The 18,180-nt window shown below is 43.8% G+C and overlaps 1 protein-coding gene across 2 annotated transcripts in view; it reads left to right on the top strand.

Annotated features, from left to right (window-relative positions):
* The window catches only part of Pxk (PX domain containing serine/threonine kinase like), a 63,764-nt gene that overhangs the window by 28,364 nt on the left and 17,220 nt on the right, over positions 1–18,180 (top strand). For both annotated transcript variants that reach the window (XM_028786038.1, XM_028786036.1), the window contains exons 4-12: positions 588–774; positions 7,469–7,546; positions 8,027–8,100; positions 8,630–8,704; positions 11,406–11,510; positions 12,278–12,379; positions 15,262–15,423; positions 15,773–15,890; positions 17,211–17,289. In XM_028786038.1, coding sequence (XP_028641871.1) covers positions 588–774; positions 7,469–7,546; positions 8,027–8,100; positions 8,630–8,704; positions 11,406–11,510; positions 12,278–12,379; positions 15,262–15,423; positions 15,773–15,890; positions 17,211–17,289 — 980 coding nt within the window. The remainder of the gene's footprint in view (positions 1–587; positions 775–7,468; positions 7,547–8,026; positions 8,101–8,629; positions 8,705–11,405; positions 11,511–12,277; positions 12,380–15,261; positions 15,424–15,772; positions 15,891–17,210; positions 17,290–18,180) is intronic.

Genomic DNA, 18,180 nt, shown 5'->3' with positions numbered 1-18,180 from the left:
AGGCTGATCTTGAACTCAGAACTCAAAGACACTCCTGCCTCTGCTTTCCCAAGTGCTGGGATTAAATGCATGTACCACCACTGCCTGGCTGCTTGTGCTAATTTTGTAAAAATGATTTTTCTTGGTATTATGTCCATATATAACTTCAGCAAAGGTGAAAAAGAATCAGTTACTATGATTAGCATATAATTTTATCAATTATGAGATGTATAGTTTCCCAGGTAGGCGTGCCTACTATAAAAGAGGCTGCTTGCCTCCTCCTCTCTCTTACTCTCTTACTCTCTTGCCTCTAGCTTCTCCTCGCCCTTCCTCCCCCCCCCTCCACATGGTCATGGCCGGCCTCTACCCTCTCTACTCTTCTCTCTCTCTCTCCCCCTCCTTAATAAACCCCCTCCCCTTTGGGAAAAAAAGAGATGTATAGTTTTATATATGAAATCATAATGAAATGTTAGAGTACATCTTCAAAGTCTATATTGTTTTATACTTAATGAACTATAATGCTTCAGGATTCAGATATCAAACTTAACTTGTAGATAACATGAATATAACCCCCTCTTTTCTTCCCTTTTTTCCTTCCATTCTTTCAGATTACAGGCCTAAGTCTGCCTCTTCCTCCCAAGAAACTGATTGGAAACATGGACCGTGAATTCATAGCTGAGAGGCAGAGAGGCCTGCAGAACTACCTTAATGTTATCATGGCAAATCATGTCTTATCCAATTGTGAGCTGCTGAAGAAGTTCCTAGACCCAAACAACTATTCTGCAAACTATACTGGTACAAAATGGAGTGTGTGAGCTGTAGTATCGTGGGGTTCGAGCTCAGCACAAGAGAGCATTGGAGGGGAAACTCTACTTCCTTGTGGGGAAATGTGCACATTTGTAAGAGGGCATGGTTTCTTTGCCAAGAGTTGCTTGGTTATAATTGTCTAAACATCTATAGGAGGGACATAACTTACTTCCAGAATGTGTGTGCTGCCTCTACAGGAAAACATCTGTGAGAAACAGTCACGCTGTGCACTTGTGGTCTGCCCGCTGTCTTCTCTGTGAAACAGAGCGGACAGCCCACAGCAGTACATAGAGCAACTCAATCCAGTTTCTGTTAACAGTGTGTAATGTGTCCAGTTTTTCTAGAATGTCTTTAAATGAAATGTTGATTCAGAAAGGCTGTTCCTGTGTCCTCCCACCTGCTCCAAGACTCTTAGTGCCACACACAGGTGATGGCTTTTGCTTCCCCACTGGCTACACACAAAGTCAGTGTCAAATACCCAAGCTTGTTGTCAACAAAAGGAAGAACTAAGTACCTCCTTTACTCTGGTGGGGCCTTATAGGGGCCACTAGAACTATTCTAGGCCTGACCTGATAAACAGGTCTTCAGGCTTTCAGGTCTTCTAAATGGAACTCTGGTTGTTAATTCTTGTTAAGGAAATAGATTCTGTTACTGTTTCAGAGCCAGACTTGCTCCTGTAGCTCTAGCCATTGGGAGGAAGACTGCCATAAGTTAAGGGCAACCTAGACTATACAGTAAGTTCCAGGTCAGCTTGGGCAACAACATGAGACCCTATTTTAAAAACCCCAAGCAAACAAAACTTCATTTGAATTAGCTGGGAAGACCCTTCTTATTCCTGTCTGAGGGAGAACTGGCAGCCTACTTGTTAGGCGCCAAACCCTTCTGTATAGGAGAGTCACTTGGGGTGGGTTAAGAAATCCCACTGCCCCAGCTGTCCGGCTGTCAGTCAGTCTGCAGGATCTGTAGCTCTGCCCTGGCTCTCCTATACAGCTGAGGGTGGAGGCCTCAGCCCATGAGCTCACTGCCCAGTGTGGCTCTCTAACCAGGTGTCGTTGGTGAGTACAGAACCGAGGCCCTCCCCAGACCTGGTGGATCAGGAACTGCTTTAACAGGTTGTTGGGTGATTTGCACACACATTACACATTACATTAAGCCTTGTTTAGAGTGTGCTTGCCGTCTTTAGTAGATGACATCTTAGTAGATGTCATGCATAGCTAAGGAAAGTGCTTTTCCAGAATCTAGCCAAGAAAAGTCATGAGTATTTCAAATTCATTTACACTAGGCCACAGAATCAAGCATTGCATGGTTTCCAGGATTCCATTCTTTCCTTGTGCAAAAGACCTTACATGCTGGGCTGGAACTCAAGAGAGCCTCAGTTCTGTCAGTGTCTTTTGAACCTTTTATTTCTTTTTCCAAGCTTCACCTTGACTGTTCCACAACTGTCAGCAGGTCATCTGAGTGGTTTTGATGAGTCAGCCCAGCCCTCTGTATGTTCTGTCAGCATTGTCGGCTGATGCTCTCGTGAGGGCAGGTGTCAGGCCAGAGTGAGCAGGTAACAGTGACATCTGTCTAGCCAGCATCAGTGACCTGCCACACCGTGTGCCTGGGGTAGGCATGGAGCTCATGCATTCCTGTATTCAAGGAGCTAGAACCAGAAGAATGATATTCATATGGGGTAGAATCCAGAGGGCATCATAGCCCTGTTGTATCAACACTAACCAGTGTGGTCGCATGTGTGTCAGAGTGGCACAAATATTGAGGGCCTGAGTAATCCCCATCTCTCTGAAGACTTGAGTTTCCCCATCTGTAAGACAGCTGGGACAGGAGATGAATCAGTAACATCTTTGCCTCGAAACCAGGAGAACCTGAGTTTTGAGTCCAAGACTCTGTGAAAACCCAGAGGCACTGGTTAGCACCTGAAATCCCAGTGCTGGTAGGAGGCAGAGACATGCACACATACACACACACACACACAGACACACACACACAAACACACACACATGCACAGAGAGAGAGAGACAGAGACAGAGAGAAACAGAGAGACAGAGACAGCGAGAGACAGACTGACTCACATGCACAGCAGGCAATGGGGAGATAGACTCATTGCAAAGCAGAGCTGAAGCTCAGTCTCTGCTTGAGGGGGAGGGGTTTTAAGAGTCTTTAAGAGATCCCCTTCCTCTAATTTAGGGTTAGTCAGTTTGAGCAAAGGCAGCAAGGCTGATAGACCCTCAACATTGAGGGAAACATGTCCGGATCCCACCTAGAACTCCTTGACCTGTCCACAGACTAAAGAACCTTTTAAGCTTTTGTGTCTGGTAAGGAGTGTGAGGAAGAAGCTGGAACTTTGCCATCTTTATTATCTACCTAAGACCCCTCTTTCTGTGTGTCTGCCTGTTGGGGGCCTGTCTTATTTCTACTACCCACTTCTTCATTCTTTCCCCAAGTTGTGTTGTCTTGTCTCTGTCCCATCCCCCACGGCAGAGGCGATGGTTAGGGTGCAAAGCAGATGTGAACAGAGCTTAAGGTCACTAGAAATCCCAGCAGAACCTAAGTGCTCCAGAGCCTAGCCACTGTTAGATGACCGAAGTGGGACAGTGGGTGAGGAAGCTGATTTATTTCTCCCTTCAAATGAAATATCAGAAATTGCCTTGCTTCTTGGTTGAGCCACCTCAGAAGAGGGAAGTACACCTCACTTCCTCTCACCAGCTTGACCAACAAACTCCTGAAGCAAGGTTCTGGCTCCCTGGGACTCCTGGCTCACTCCCCACCTACCTACATGGTGTATTTCTCTAAGCAAGACCAAGTCTCCCTTCCAACATGGCTGGTGCCCTTGCCTCTTCTCAGCCTCTAACTTAACTGATTACTGCCCTACTTCAGCAAGATTTTAATTCTGTATTGCAATTGTAACCCAAATCAGCATAGCTACTTTTCCTTGCCCTGAGTACACTGACTGGGACCCATGATTGTGAGGGACTGTGTGGCCAACCTGAGTCTCGGGGGTGAGTAGCAGGATCTCCTAAGCAGCTGCTTCCTGTCCTCCCAGAGAAACAACCTCTAGTTACTGGGCCTTTTCCTGGTTTTATCCAAAAGACCATGTCCATAGAGGTAAAACATATACTCACTCTTAAAAGAGGCTGGGGAAGGGAGGAACAGACCAAGCAATGTGGAAGTTCCCTTCTAGACCTAAAACTTAGAATTCCCTTGACCTAGTAGGTTAGGAAGGAGGGTCCCAGGTGAGGATTATGTTTGGAACAAAAGCAAGGTATTACGGAGGGAATGCAGGTTATAGCATCTAACAGCAGATTAGGGATCTACACAGCCCACCACAGGGCTGGAGGAGTCAGGTCAGAGGGCTAGGATATTGGGGTGCAAAGGCTGTGCATAGAAGGAGAGCTGATATCTCTGAGTCTATGGAAGTTGTACAAGGAGCGGTAAGATAGGCTGGGGCTTGGTTTCCCGTTCCCTATCTTGGGCTTTTGTTTTTTAGCACTTAACTGATTAGCCATTTTCAACCAAATATCTATCAGCCTAACGAAACAAAAACTTTCTAAGATAGCAAAATTTAAAAGTAAATATTAGCCAAGTGGTGATGGTGCATTCCTTTAATCCCAGAACTCAGGAAAGCAGAGGCAGGTGGATCTCTTGAGTTTGAGGCCAGCCTCATCTAAACCGAAAGTTCCTAGACTGGGCTGGAGATATGGCTCAGTGGTTAAGAGCACTGACTGCTCTTCCAGAGGTACTGAGTTCAATTCCCAGCAGCTACACGGTGGCTCGCGACCATCTGTAATGAGATCTGATGCTCTCTTCTGGTGGATCTGAAGACAGCTACAGAGTACTCATTATCTACAAAATTAATTAATTAATTAATTAATTAAAAGAAAGAAAGTTCCTAGACAGCCAGAGCTACACAGAGAATATATCCCTTTTGGGGGTCTGCATTCTGATGGGAGGTTTAACGACTGAATTGGCAACATAGTGAATCTTTAGTTCTTCATCAGATACTAAGAGGGCACTATTATATATGTCTAGTGCTAAGGGACAGCCAATAGCTCATACAAAGCCAATAGCACTTATGCAGGGAGATTGTATACAGAGTTAGAAGGTGTATCAGGCCTGGAGACAGAGGAGGGCTTCTCAGAAGAGGCAGTGCTGATTTTGGGAGCTAAGAGGCCAGTGGAGTTTAGCAGGCTTGGAGCCAGGTGCCAGTACACCAGGAAGAACTGCCCAGGAAGGGGGAAATTAGTATTTCCGAAGGGCACTAGACTTTACCTGAGTTAAAAGATGTCCTTCCAGCTAGAATCCTCATTCAGGACATGCAAGGTCCACAAGAATAGATGTCCTGGATGTGTGTGAGGAGCAGGGGTTGTAGGCAGAGGAACAGTAGATTTAGACTCAGCCTGAACATTTAGCTGGTCCTTGTGTAAAAGCTGAGTGCTGAGGGCAGGCTAGAGGGGTTGTGGGAGGCAGAGCCCAGAGAGTGGAGGGTGAACCAAACATTGTGGGCCACCAAGCCAGAGCCAGTCAGACACTTGTTGTAGCAGCTTGGTTTTAGTTTGGTCAAAGAGGTGGCGGGCAGTATGGGCAGTATGCAGAGGAGGCGCTCAGGATTCGATGCTGAATCTGGGATGAGACTTCGTCAGTATCAGTCATCATGCACCTTCTTATGATAAAAGTTCAATAGGAGGAAAATTTTCTGCCTTGAGCTCTCTGACCCTCAAAGTTTAAAACAAAAATCTAATTCCCAATCTTGTATTTATCAGGAACACATCTGTCCTGTTTGATTTGTTCCCTGCTGCTTCTCCATTTCTGAAACAGTATATGATATATAGTAACATAAGTTGTTGAGGAATTGTTTACAAGTCACCTTTAGTTTTGAACTGCTGTCCTATGTACTTTCTTGAAATCACATTGTAGTATGGTAGGAAATTATTTTCATGGTTTTCTCAGAGTTGATATGGATACTTTCATTTAAAATAGTTTCCTTTTAACTTGTTTTCAACTTACTTTAGAAATGGTAAAAATACTATATCAACATTTCTAACGGGCACAGTGCTCTCCGAGCTAATAAGAATTGGTATTATCAGCTGCGCTCAGCCCTTCCCAGCATCCTGTGTCCTCTCAGAGCAGCACAGAATGTGAATAGAGCCGGTCTTCCATTTCATAGTCATGTGCTTCCTCTGGAATATTTAGGGAACACTTTGCACAGCGAGTCAGTAAACAAACACCCAACTGTTGTCTCCTGCAAACTTCTTCACTCACAATGTGCTGTAAAATATGCACAGTGATAATGTTTGCCAAGCTCTCAGCGGGTTCCAGGAGAGGGTGTTTTGACATACGGAGAGGATTGCTGGTGAGTCCAAGCCTTACCAGTCTCTTCGGAACGTAGTTAACACCAGGCAGAGGTGAAATTCCAGTGGTTTGTTGTTGTTGTTAGGATTGCCATTTGCTCTCAGAGATCTGGACTGGCTTCACTTATTCACTGCATTGGGAGGAAATGGTATCAAGTCGTGGTTTTTTTTTTTTTTTTTTTTTTTGGTGAGTGCGAGGTATAAAAGGCAGTTAGTTATTCTGATAGTCTCTTAATGCAGTGAACTTGAAGGAAATTCCTCTTCTCATTGTCTGTGTTAACTGGAAATGTTCAAATGATAAATGAACAACAAAAAGAGGCTGTGTTTGTAAGTAGACAGGCACTCTCTACCTACCGCAGTTGAGCCATGTTGCCGATGAAGATATTTTTCTGAAACTCTGGCTTTTATTATAGCATATACTTAAGGCTAATCACTTCTTTGTTTGTGAAAGCTGTAATTCCGCAAGGAATGAAGATGGGATAAATATCACTTGGAACATGTTGTTCTGTGTGACCTTATAATACTTTCTGAATCTTGAGCTTCAGTTGTGGCCTGATTAAAATCCTAGTTTAGGTCAGCTACTTTATATATTTTAGATTTCCTGGCTTAAAAACTGTGTTTCCACATAAATAGTAATTTTATTTTTGCTCTTTAATAGTCCTTTACTTTTGGAGTGACTTTAGGTTTACAGAGAAGTTGCAGTAATAGTTCCAGAGACTCCCCTCACCTGCCTTCTCCAGTGTAGCGTCTGATATAACTATGGCACGTAACTGAAAGCACTGTTGGCGCATTACCACTAAACTCGAGCTTTATTCAGCTTTCATCAGTGTCCTAGAGTTGTGTTTTATAAAAAGCCAAGGATATGTTTTATAGAGCGTGGTGGTGAGGTAGGAGGGATGTCTCGGCAGGCCCATGCTGAGGCATCTCTTCCTCCTGAGGGACCAGCCATACCATGGGTATAGTATAGAATAGAGTTTATTCAGGGATATGGGAAGGGGAGTTGAGAAGGGAGTAGAGACAGAGGGAGACAGAGGAGAGGCAGTCCAGGAACATGTGGAGAGACGGATAAAGGGGAGGGGGGGGGAGCGGGACGGGGGGACAAATAGTCCTTCTTATAGCCAGCCAGGCCTACCTGGCTGTTGGTGAAGCCTAGAAGGAATGCTAGCATCTAGGGTCCAGTCTGAAAGTCTACATTATTTTTAATTTTCCCTTTTTTTGGTCACATCTTTTAAAGAAGTCTGTAGACTGCAGGGATTTTATTTGCACAAACAGTATGTGAGCCTTTGGCTTTTCCTAACGTATCTGACTAATGGATTTCTACAATATCGTTGCAGAGATCGCTTTACAGCAGGTTTCCATGTTCTTCCGATCAGAACCAAAGTGGGAGGTGGTAGAACCACTGAAAGACATAGGTGAGAGGCTGGCATGGCCATCCTGCTGAGACGTTATCCAGCGAAGCTCTTTACCTCTGCTGACCATAGTCCTTGTACCTCCCCACTGTTGTGGATAGCCCTGTTATTGTATTCTGATTCTAATTCTGCACCACACTGCTTCTAGCATTCTCCTTAACTCTGACATATATATTAGCCTTGGTTAAAGCCCTGTTGGAGGAGTGGGGTGCTGGTAACATTCAGGACCTCTGTTCAGTCTCCATTAGGCCTTTTCAGTAAGTCTAGATTTAAGTTCTGTCGTACTAGCTTTTCCATAAATACAGTAATTTCTTTGTTTACTGTTTTTATAGAGAAGCCTTTCTGTATGAACACTGTTAAGTGATTAGGCCCTATATAGATAAGGCTAAGATTGCCAAATGTAATTTTCATTAATGAAATTAAAATTCACATCAATTGTTGCAAAAATGCTGAAGCTATAAGCACCTTTCTGCTTTGTGACAGGTTGGAGAATAAGGAAGAAATATTTCTTGATGAAAATTAAAAACCAACCAAAGGAGCGGCTGGTGCTGAGCTGGGTAAACTAAGTCTTTTGCTTTCGTTTATTCCAGGAGGTTTGGGTAATATATGGAAGAGTTTGGATAAGAGACTCTTAGCGCTTTTACTGTGCTCTTGCATGGTGATGTGTAGAGTTTTTCAGTCTCACACCAAAGAAGAGTTCTTTCAAATCCCCTGGCTATACAATTGGTCAAGTAATAAATGTTCAGGAGGATATAGGAACAGCCTGGATTTAAGACTAGCAGTTTTGAGGTGACCTCCCCCCACCCCAAAAACAAAAAAGCTATTGGATATTGTCTCATCTGTTTCCTGCTGGGAGTTCTAGTGACACATTTGGTCGTGGAATTGAATGAAATCTCAGTCATAGCTTGATGTTCTCATGTGCATACACTGCCTCTCCAGAAAAGGCCTTGAAGCAGCAGACTTAATATGATTTCTATCTTTGATTTATACTTAAGAATGTAGACAAATAGAGTTGGGGGAAATGCATAAGGAATTTTTCTTGCAGTGAGCAAAGTGATACTCTGATATTTCTTCCTACATTTCCAGGCTGATCTCGGCCCAGACAAGTACTTGTCAGATAAAGATTTTCAGTGTCTAATCAAACTTCTGCCTTCCTGTGTGGTAAGTACAAGTCCTCCTGCTGCCTCATTGCTACTCAGGGTCAGTGTTGTCTTGAGGGTGAACCTGGCTAGAAGACCTGGAAATACTCTGTGGTCTCAAGAGAATGGAAAGGGACAGTGGCTTTTAGTTTAGGCTAGTCCCACAGATGTGACATCCTTTATTTAAGTCAGTGTTTGTGACATCTTCTTAGCCCATTAATGATAGCTGTTTAAACGTAGTCTGTATTTTAAGCTGATAACAGAGTAGGATTGAGCCACTTTTCTGAACCTCTTGCTCCTGTGGAACATTTTATCAGGGGACTCTAAGATCTCTTTCTAGCAGGAGACTAATTTCTCAGTCACTAGGTAACATGGGTAAAAGAATGATAAAAAGAGCCACTTTTCTGCCTGAGCTACCTTTCACAGGCTAATGAACTGGCCTAGGGACGCATACATTACTTATACTAATGGACAGTACTAATTTAAGACCTTGGTTGGAAGAAAGCACACTGATAGACTCACTGTGTACAGAATGTCTGAATGTCTTTAGTAAAGACTTCAGTCTGGCCTGCAGATGGGTTAATGTTAACACGCATTACCTGTTTTCCAAATTAATTGCTTATGGAGTGAGCACAGTCACTTTGACTTGTCGAGCAAGTTTACTTTGAATACATCTTGTTAAAGCAATGAAGCCATGGTTTAATGAGGTGTGATTTACATCCAAGAAAAATGCTGTGGCCTTGAGTTTGACTGGTTGTATGATAGGCTTTCAGCACCCAGATTTTTGTTGCCGTTGTTTGCAGTAACTGAGTTTGAATTAAGAGCCTTGTATATGCTAAGCAGATTTTCTACCATTGAACAATGCCCCAACCTGTAATTTATCTTTTATTTTAAGATAGGGTTGTACTAAGTTCCCCAGGTTGGCATTGAACTTGTGATCTTACTGCCCCTGACTTATAAAGTGTTTTTTTTTAAATATTTATTTATTTATTTTATGTATTTGAGTACACTGTCACTCTCTTCAGACACACCAGAAGAGGGCATCAGATCCCATTACAGATGGTTGTGAACCACCATATGGTTGCTGGGAATTGAACTCAAGACCTCTGGAAGAGCAGCTAGTGCTTTTACTCTCTGAGCTATCTCTCCAGCCCCCGTAAGTCTGGTATTCTAGGCTGGAACCACCAGGTCCAGTTAGCTCCCAGATTTAAGATTACTTTTAATCAATGTTTAAAAAACAAAACAAGAGCAAGAAAGAAGGGGCTGGAAAGATGGCTCAGGTTAAGACACTTGTTCTTTCAGAGTACCTGGGTTTGACTTTGTGCACCCACGTGGTAGTTTACAACAGTCCAAAATTCCAGTTGTCACCCTTTTCTGACACTCCCTGTGGGCACCAGGCACATACATAATGCACATACCTGCAAGAAAAATATTCATAAGATAAAATAAATCTAAAAAAAAATCTAAAAAAAGCAACAACAAAAAGAACACTCAAGGGTAGCACATGTTGTTGTACCAGTGTTTGGAGGCAGAGGTAGGAGAGCTACAAATTCAAGGCCAACCTGGACAGCATAGTGAGACTGTGCCTCAGTTAACAAAAACAGTCCCACTCCCACACTCTCGACATAATGCTGTAAGAAATACACATTAAGCCAGATGGTAGAGGTGCACTCTTTTAATTCCAGCACCGGGGAAGCCGAGGTAGGAGTTTCAGGCCTTGGTGGCCCAGTCCTCAAGCAACTCCTGTACTATAGACAACAGGTTATGGATTCACATTCACCCATTTGCAGGTCAGACCTCAGACATACTCTGAATGTATCCTGGTGATAATTATCCAAGGTCTTGGATTAGGACTGTCCATTGGTATAAGTAATACATGTTTCCCTAGGCCAACTAGTTAACCTGACAAAGGTAGCTCAGACAGCAGAGTGGCTCACTCAGGTTACCTAGAGCCTGAGCAGTCTTCTTGTCTGTGTAACCAAAGTTCAAGGTTATAGGAACACATTAAGTCTTTAAAGAATTTGTCTTTCCCTCACCTTGCTGGCTGACATTCCTGGCTGACATTTGGGTTCCCACCTCAGGAAGCCACTGAATATGTGTACTGCAGACTTCTGTAGGGAGTCAGGGAAGTTCATGCTGCTGGCTTCTAAAAAGGGCCCAGATGCCAAAGCATGCTGCTCATGCTTGTTTGCAAGTGGTTATGCTCCCTGCCTTGGCATCCAAACAGCAGTGTGGAGTAAGTAACAAAGCTGTGAGCAGAGACACGTTTGTCCTGCTCTCCCACTTAGATGCTCTGACTGCTGAGTGACTGTTGAATTCTTTGTTAGGTCTTTCCCAAAACTCAGCCCTTTTCTTCTCTGCAGCTATGGTTTTGCCCGAAATCTAGATGCACACAGCCTAGTGAGGAAGCTTTCAGCAAGGAGCCTCACATAGCAGAGACCTCATGAGGGGCTTAGCTAAGCAGGGCCTTCTGTGTGGAGCTTGCCCCCTCCTTCTTGTCACATCTCCTCTCTTCCTCCCATCTAAGGGGGGGGGGAACTAGTTGATCATCTAGTAACTTAAAAGTAGCAAGTGTTCAGGGAGTGGGAGTGGCCTATCTGTATAAAACTCAACCAACAACATGGTGCTTGCATCTCCATCACGAGATCATGAGTCTAAAAGGCCCGAGATTCTGGTGTAAACTAACCTGAATTTCTTTCCTTTTTTTGTTTTTGTTTCGGCAGCACCCTTACATATATCGGGTTACCTTTGCCACGGCTAGCGAATCCTCAGCATTGCTGATTAGAACCTTGAATGAAAAGGGAACTTTGAAGGATCTGATCTACAAGGTACTCCTTATAAATTAAGTTTATGGTTATAGATTTCTTCAGTCCTTTAGAATCTGTTTTGAGCTGGGCGGTGGTGGCGCACGCCTTTAATCCCAGCACTTGGGAGGCAGAGGCAGGCAGATTTTTGAGTTTGAGGCCAGCCTGGCCTACCAAGTGAGTTCCAGGACAGCCAAAAAAAAAAAAGAATCTGTTTTGATATTTGGTATGTAAAAATCCAGAAGTTAGGCTCCATGAATTTTATTTTAATTTAAAAATTTTAAGCACAGCATGGTAAAAATCCCATGTTCTCGGGAGGCTAGGCAGGAGGACTGCAAAACTTTCAGTCCAGCCTGGGTTATGTAGTCCCTATCGCAAAAACAAAGGACAGAATTTAAATCTGATTTGGAAAAACTACTGTCTGCTTAAAGAGCATTTTTTCCCTGTAAGCAAAGATGGGTGTCTGTTACATGGTAGGCTGCTCTGATGGTGAATTTTAAAGTTTGTATTTTGCATTGAACAAAGTAGTCCTGGAAAATTCTTACAGTAGACAAGACTTTGGGAATGGCCTAGGGCGAGACCCAGTTTGTAGTCCCCCGGATACACAAAAAATAGAGCTCAGACCAGCCTCTTTACCTCCACTACAGACTATCAGACTAATACAACAACAAACCCACATCCTGTGTGCTGGGGCCCTGGCTGACTCTCCATCGCGTCTTACCTTTTCAGGAAGCTCCGCGGTAAAAATTGGCTCCTCTAGCTCTTTATGCATTCTTGATTCTTTTCTAAAGGCAAAACCAAAGGACCCCTTCCTAAAGAAATACTGCAACCCCAAGAAAACCCAGGGCCTTGAACTCCAGCAAATAAAAACATATGGACGGCAGATATTAGAGGTAAGAGATATTTGATTTTGTGTAAGTTGTTATCTTAGTTCGGTGTTATTGCTGTGAAGAGACACCATGACCATAGCAATTCTTATAAAGGAAAACATTTAATTTGGGGCTGGCTTACAGTTTGAGTGGTTTAGTTCATTATCATTATCAGCATGGCTGGAAACATGACGGCATATAGGCAGACATGGTGCTAGAAAAGGAGCTGAGAGTTCTATGATCTGCAGGCAGCAAAGGGGGACTGTCCTTACTGGGCGTAGCTTGAGCGTATGAGACCTCAGAGACCATCCCCACAGTGACATTGGTCCTCCAACAAGGCCACACCTACTGCAACAAGGCCACACCTCCTATTCAGACAACCACAGTTATGCTCATATTTCATCCAGAATTATAATCTTTAAAAAAGATTTATTTTATATGTGTATGTGTGTGTCTGCCTCATGTGTTGGGGCTGCTGCAGAAGCCAGAAGAAGGTGACAGATTCCCTGGCACTAGAGTTACAGGTGGCTGTGAGCCATCCAATATGGGTTACCAGTAGCCAAACTTAAGCCTTTTGGAAGAACAAGTGATCTTATTCTGTAGCCCCCTTAGAATGACATTTTTTATGGGAAAAGTTCTTGGGCACTTTCCAAAATCAGAAACATTGTCTTATTATCTATAACTTGATATATACTGATATATATATATATCAAGTTAATATATACTGATATAACTTGATATATAATACTGGATAGCATTGCTTTATTTTTCCCCAACAAACAAATATTTGAGTTAAAGGTATCAGTAATTGAGATCCATAAAATTCCAAAAGTTTGGCTATTGGAATTTGGTGTCATCTTTTGGGTTATTGGGCTGATCTTTGTCTCTGGGCCAAGACTTTTCTTTTTAAGCTTCGTTTTTATTGTCTGAATGTGGATAAGGAAGCCATTCTGTGTGAGACGAGGTCAGAGGACAACTTGGTGTCATAGGTTCCCTCTTTACGACCTTTACTTGTGTTCCAGGGATTGAATTCAGATCATCAGGCTTTGATGACAAACATTGTCATCTACTGATCTGATTGGTCTTACATATGTTCAGCTTTTTTGTTTTGTTTGTTTTTGAGACAAGGTCTTACTGTATAGCTCTGCGTAGCCTGGAATGCATTCCATAGACCCAGGTTGATCTTGAACTCAGAGATCTACCTGCCTCTGCTTGCTAAGGATCAAAGGCATGCATCAAGACATATAAAGGCCTGTTCCCATTTGGGTTGGAGATATAGCTCAGCAGGACAGTGTGTTCTTAGTGTTCCAAGGCACAAAGTGATCCTCAACACTAAGAGAGAAATGGAGGTGAAAGAGAGGCAGAAAAGAGTGCCAGCTTTGTCCATGTCATCCTCTCCACATAATTTCTCTAGGCTCCTTGGATTTTACAACCCCGTCAGTAAAGAGTTAACCATACCCTAATCCAATGTTCTTTATATTCATCCATCTGTCTATCTAGATATCTAGATATAAAGATGTAGATAGATAGATACATACATACATACATAACATGATTTTGTGTAGGGGTACACTTGTCTATACATATACATGAGGAGGCCAGAAGTCAACAGCAGGTGTTTTTCTGTTGTCCTGGAATTCACTTTGTAGACCAGGTTGGCCTTGAACTCCGAGATCCTCCTGTCTTTGCCTCCTGAGTGCTGGGATCAAAGGTTTGTGCCACAACGCCTGGCAAGACTTCTTAAAGGATAAGATTTTTAAAGCTAGTAGCTGGAAAGACACGTTAGCATATTTTCTTCTATGTTTGCTGGATTGTGGAGGCATCCCTTGCTGCCTTTGCTCTAGTCTCAGGTCCTTGTGGGTGGAGACATATCATGCATTTTTTGCTGAGTCACTGTTTATCTTTTTTTTTTAAAGATTTATTTTATTTATGAGTACACTGTCACTGTCTTCAGACCTATCAGAAGAGGGCATCGGATCCCATTACAGATGGTTGTGAGCCACCGTGTGATTGCTGGGAATTGAACTCGGGACCTCTAGAAGAGCAATCAGTGCTGTTAACCACTGAGCTATCTCTCCAGCCCGAGTCACTGTTTATCTTATTGGAAGCTGAGAAGCTTGTTGTTACAGAGAGGCCAGACTCTTACTTTGTCTTTTTATTACTAAACACCAAGTATGTTCCAAGTAGATATTGATCAGGAGAAGCTCTCACCTTAACCCCTTTCCTAAGTGGCCAGCACAGACACTGATGCCATGGCTTTAGGAATCCATGCAGGTGGAGCAGGGCAGCCTCAGAAAAGCCTGCTGGGACCAGAAAGTTCCCAAAGCAGAGCCTTTAGGCATCAGAGTTGTTCCCTCCAACCTAATTCTCTTCACTTGGGAAAAGAGGAAACTCGATGGTGTGCTCAGCAGTCTCACAGCTGTGAGACAGTCTGCATCATTCTTGTTTCCAAAGAACTCATTAGAGTAGGTATTTTTTTGAGGGGGATTAGGGTCTTGAGTGGGCTGTTGAATTTCATTTTAAAATATATGAATTTTTGCTGGAGAGTTAACTCCTAGCCTCCTGCATGTTGAGAAGACTGCTGCCAAGCTACATGCCCAAGCTAAAATGCCTTTTTCTTTTTACATTTATTTGTTTGTTTACATGTGGGTGTGTGTTTGCATGTGTGTGTGTGTGTGTGTGCATGCCATAGCACATGTGTGCAGGTCAGAGGACAACTTTTGGGAATTGGTTCTCTCTTTTCTCCGTGTCTGCCCCAAGGATTACGCTCAGTTTGTCAGGTTCTGTTGTCAGTACCTTTTAACCTGAGCCATCTTGTTTTCTCCAAAAATATTTAAAACATGAATTTAGCCGATGTTATATGTGAGTGAATTGGAAACAATTGACCTCCACGTCTTTGTTAACAGGTACTAAAGTTTCTTCATGACAAGGGATTCCCTTACGGCCATCTCCATGCAGCCAATGTGATGCTGGACGGCAACACTTGCCGGCTGCTAGACCTCGAAAATTCATTACTGGGTCTGCCTTCCTTCTACCGATCCTACTTCACCCAATTCAGGAAAATCAATGTAAGTTGTGTCATCCTGACAGGTCTGTGTTTAGTTACAGATTACCCTGTGCATTAAGCATTGGAAAATACAGTTGATGTGTACCTTGCTCCCATTTCACCCATGGAGTATTGCTGGATCTCTAAGAAGCAAAGATGACGTGGTGGGTGGAACAAGGAAGTGAATAGAGTCATTGATTGAAAATGACATCAGCTTAAGTCAGAGGATGACATGTGAGCCTTTGAAAAAAGGTTTTGGAGTTTCATTGGGAATGAGGCTGCCCTGAGCCTTGTTTCTCTGTGGAAGCCTGGGCAGGAGCAGTGGGGGCAATGACTGAAGGTTGAACATGGCACTGCTCTTTCTTCCCCAGACATTGGAAAGTGTAGATGTCCACTGTTTTGGCCACTTACTCTATGAAATGACTTATGGACGACCTCCAGACTCTGTGCCTGTGGACTCCTTTCCTCCTGCATCATCCATGGCTGTGGGTCAGTACAGGGCTTGGGAGTGGGGTTTGCTAGGATCTAGTAGTCTGCAAAGCTACTTAACCTCTTGCCAAACTCCAAGAAAGATGGAGAGCAAGTTATCATCTTCTTCAGCCAGAACATACGTCAGTGACTATTTGAATGGCTTGTCTGTTTGTTCATCTGTCTGAAGCCTCTGGCAAAACTTCTGTAAACTGCACTATAATTCTGCAAACAGGAGGATGTAATGAGAACTGTGGCCAGCTTGGGTTTTATCAGAAGCCAGAGTGAGGGTCAGGCAACTTGAAGCCAAACTTGAGGAGCCAGGCAAGTGTCAGAGCCCCATCCAAGCAGGAATGGGAGTTGAAAGGAACTTGAGAGCTATGACTGGAGGCCTGGAAGATAATGGCCTGGCCTGCCCAGCCAGGCCTCCAGATTCTCAGGTAGGTGGTTCAAAGAGCTGGTACAGCCTTACCCAAGGAGACTGAGGAGGACGGAAGGACAGGTGAGACATAAGGACCGAAGCAAACTCATCTCAGACCATCCTATCCTCGAATGGCTAGCTCAGAGCTCAAGGCTGGAAGAAAGAGAACCCAAGGTAGCTTTCGGGATACTGTGTTTGAAATGTGCAATCACTCTATCAACCTTCACTATGCCAAATGAGGCAATTCAAGACGTAGGCCTGGTGTGGTGCTTCACGACTTTATTCCCAGCACTTGGGAGGCAGAGGCAGGCAGATCTCTGTGAATTTGAGGCCAACCTGGTCTACAGAGTGAGTTCCAGGACAGCCAGGGCTGTTATACAGAGAAACTCTGTCTCAGAAAACCAAATCGCGAGAGAAAGAGAAAAAAAACAGACCCTGGGATTGTTTCCTGTCAAGTTTGAACAGCTGAAACTAAACAGTAACCTGTGGGTAGGATAGTCTGGTCGCTCGTTTATAGCATCAAGGTGTTGGATGACGAGGTGTCAGCATTTGGCGCTTCATGTCTTGGTTTCCATTAAAAGCAAGCGTCAAAACCAGGTTCTGAATTTTGCTTCTGTGTAATGTTTACTTCTCTCTAAAGAGAACAATTGTATGAACACTATCTTGATGCCTTCCTCCATTTCTCCTTGGAGTAGACTTAGCTGTATGTCAGCATGTGGTTTCTGAGGCATTTCTTTTGAGTCATTGATAATGGCAGTGTTTCCCTCCCCCCACGTATGCCATCTGTCTGTATGTGAAGAGTTTTGACACTGTCCTGATCAGCCAGCAGACAGTTGTTGCAAAGAGATGTCAAACTTTTCCTCACCAAGTGGATCTTCGAGAGTTCTGTGGGACTAAAATGTGTATCTGTTCATTTCAAGTGGCCGTGTTGGAGTCTACGCTGTCTTGTGAAGCCTGTAAAAATGGCATGCCTACCGTCTCCCGGCTCTTACAGATGCCGTAAGTCAATCATATGCATCGGTTGTAATCTTGATAACTGTGCTGAACCTTGGACCACTGTGCCCAGAGCCCAGTGCCATGGTAAAGACTCAGTTTGTTCCCTGAAGAGTTAAAGTGACCAGCTTGCTGTCAAGTCACTTACAGCATGATACCATGACCCTTTCCTTGTGACTGCTCTGCTCTGTCCTAGAAATCCAGTGTCCTTTCCACGTGTCCCATCACCGTTAACACTTGTGTGTGTTTGTTGAACTCCTAATTTAGGAAATACAGTAGGAGGGCCCTCCCTAGAACCTCTCTCTGCTGGTCCTGCTCCAGCTACCAGCTGGCCCCCAGCTATGTGTAGTTGGTACCTGTCAGGCCTTAGTGGACCTGCCCACCACAAGAAAGTAGTGTGTTCTTGGGCTCCTATGCTTTTGTTTGTTTATTTCAACTCCCAGCACTAGCTGTTAAATAGCAAGTGTGTATCAAATGTTGTGCCAAGGATTTTGTACTCAAAAGACCTCTTCCTGTCAGCACAGTTGTGAGGAGCTGAGTGTATAAGGCCTCCTTAGGGCCTCTCCTTAGGTGTTGTTCCTTCATGCAGAAGTTAAGGTGGTGTAACTGAAGTCAGACAAACCTGTGAATGGATCTCAGCTTCATTCTTTGTCCTGGGAGAATATAGGCAAGCTTTCTCAGCATGCTGAGAGGTTTCCCTAGCCTTGCTTTGTCTGCACCAGCTTGTTGTATAGCAAAGGTATTCAGAAGTAGTAACAGCAGCAAACAAGGTGGGGGACAAAGTGCAGCCAGAGGCTAGAACTAACCGAAGGGCCCTCGTTCTTCCTACCTGGTTAGAGACCTGATATAGACCAGGCACTTTTTTTCTCCCCGGGGAAGCTGATGATCAGAAGAGAC

Source organism: Grammomys surdaster, unplaced genomic scaffold (genome assembly GCF_004785775.1).
Source record: "Grammomys surdaster isolate TR1022 unplaced genomic scaffold, NIH_TR_1.0 125428, whole genome shotgun sequence".
NCBI classification, from domain to species: Eukaryota; Metazoa; Chordata; class Mammalia; order Rodentia; family Muridae; genus Grammomys; species Grammomys surdaster.
This window is presented reverse-complemented; position numbering and strand designations above follow the sequence as displayed.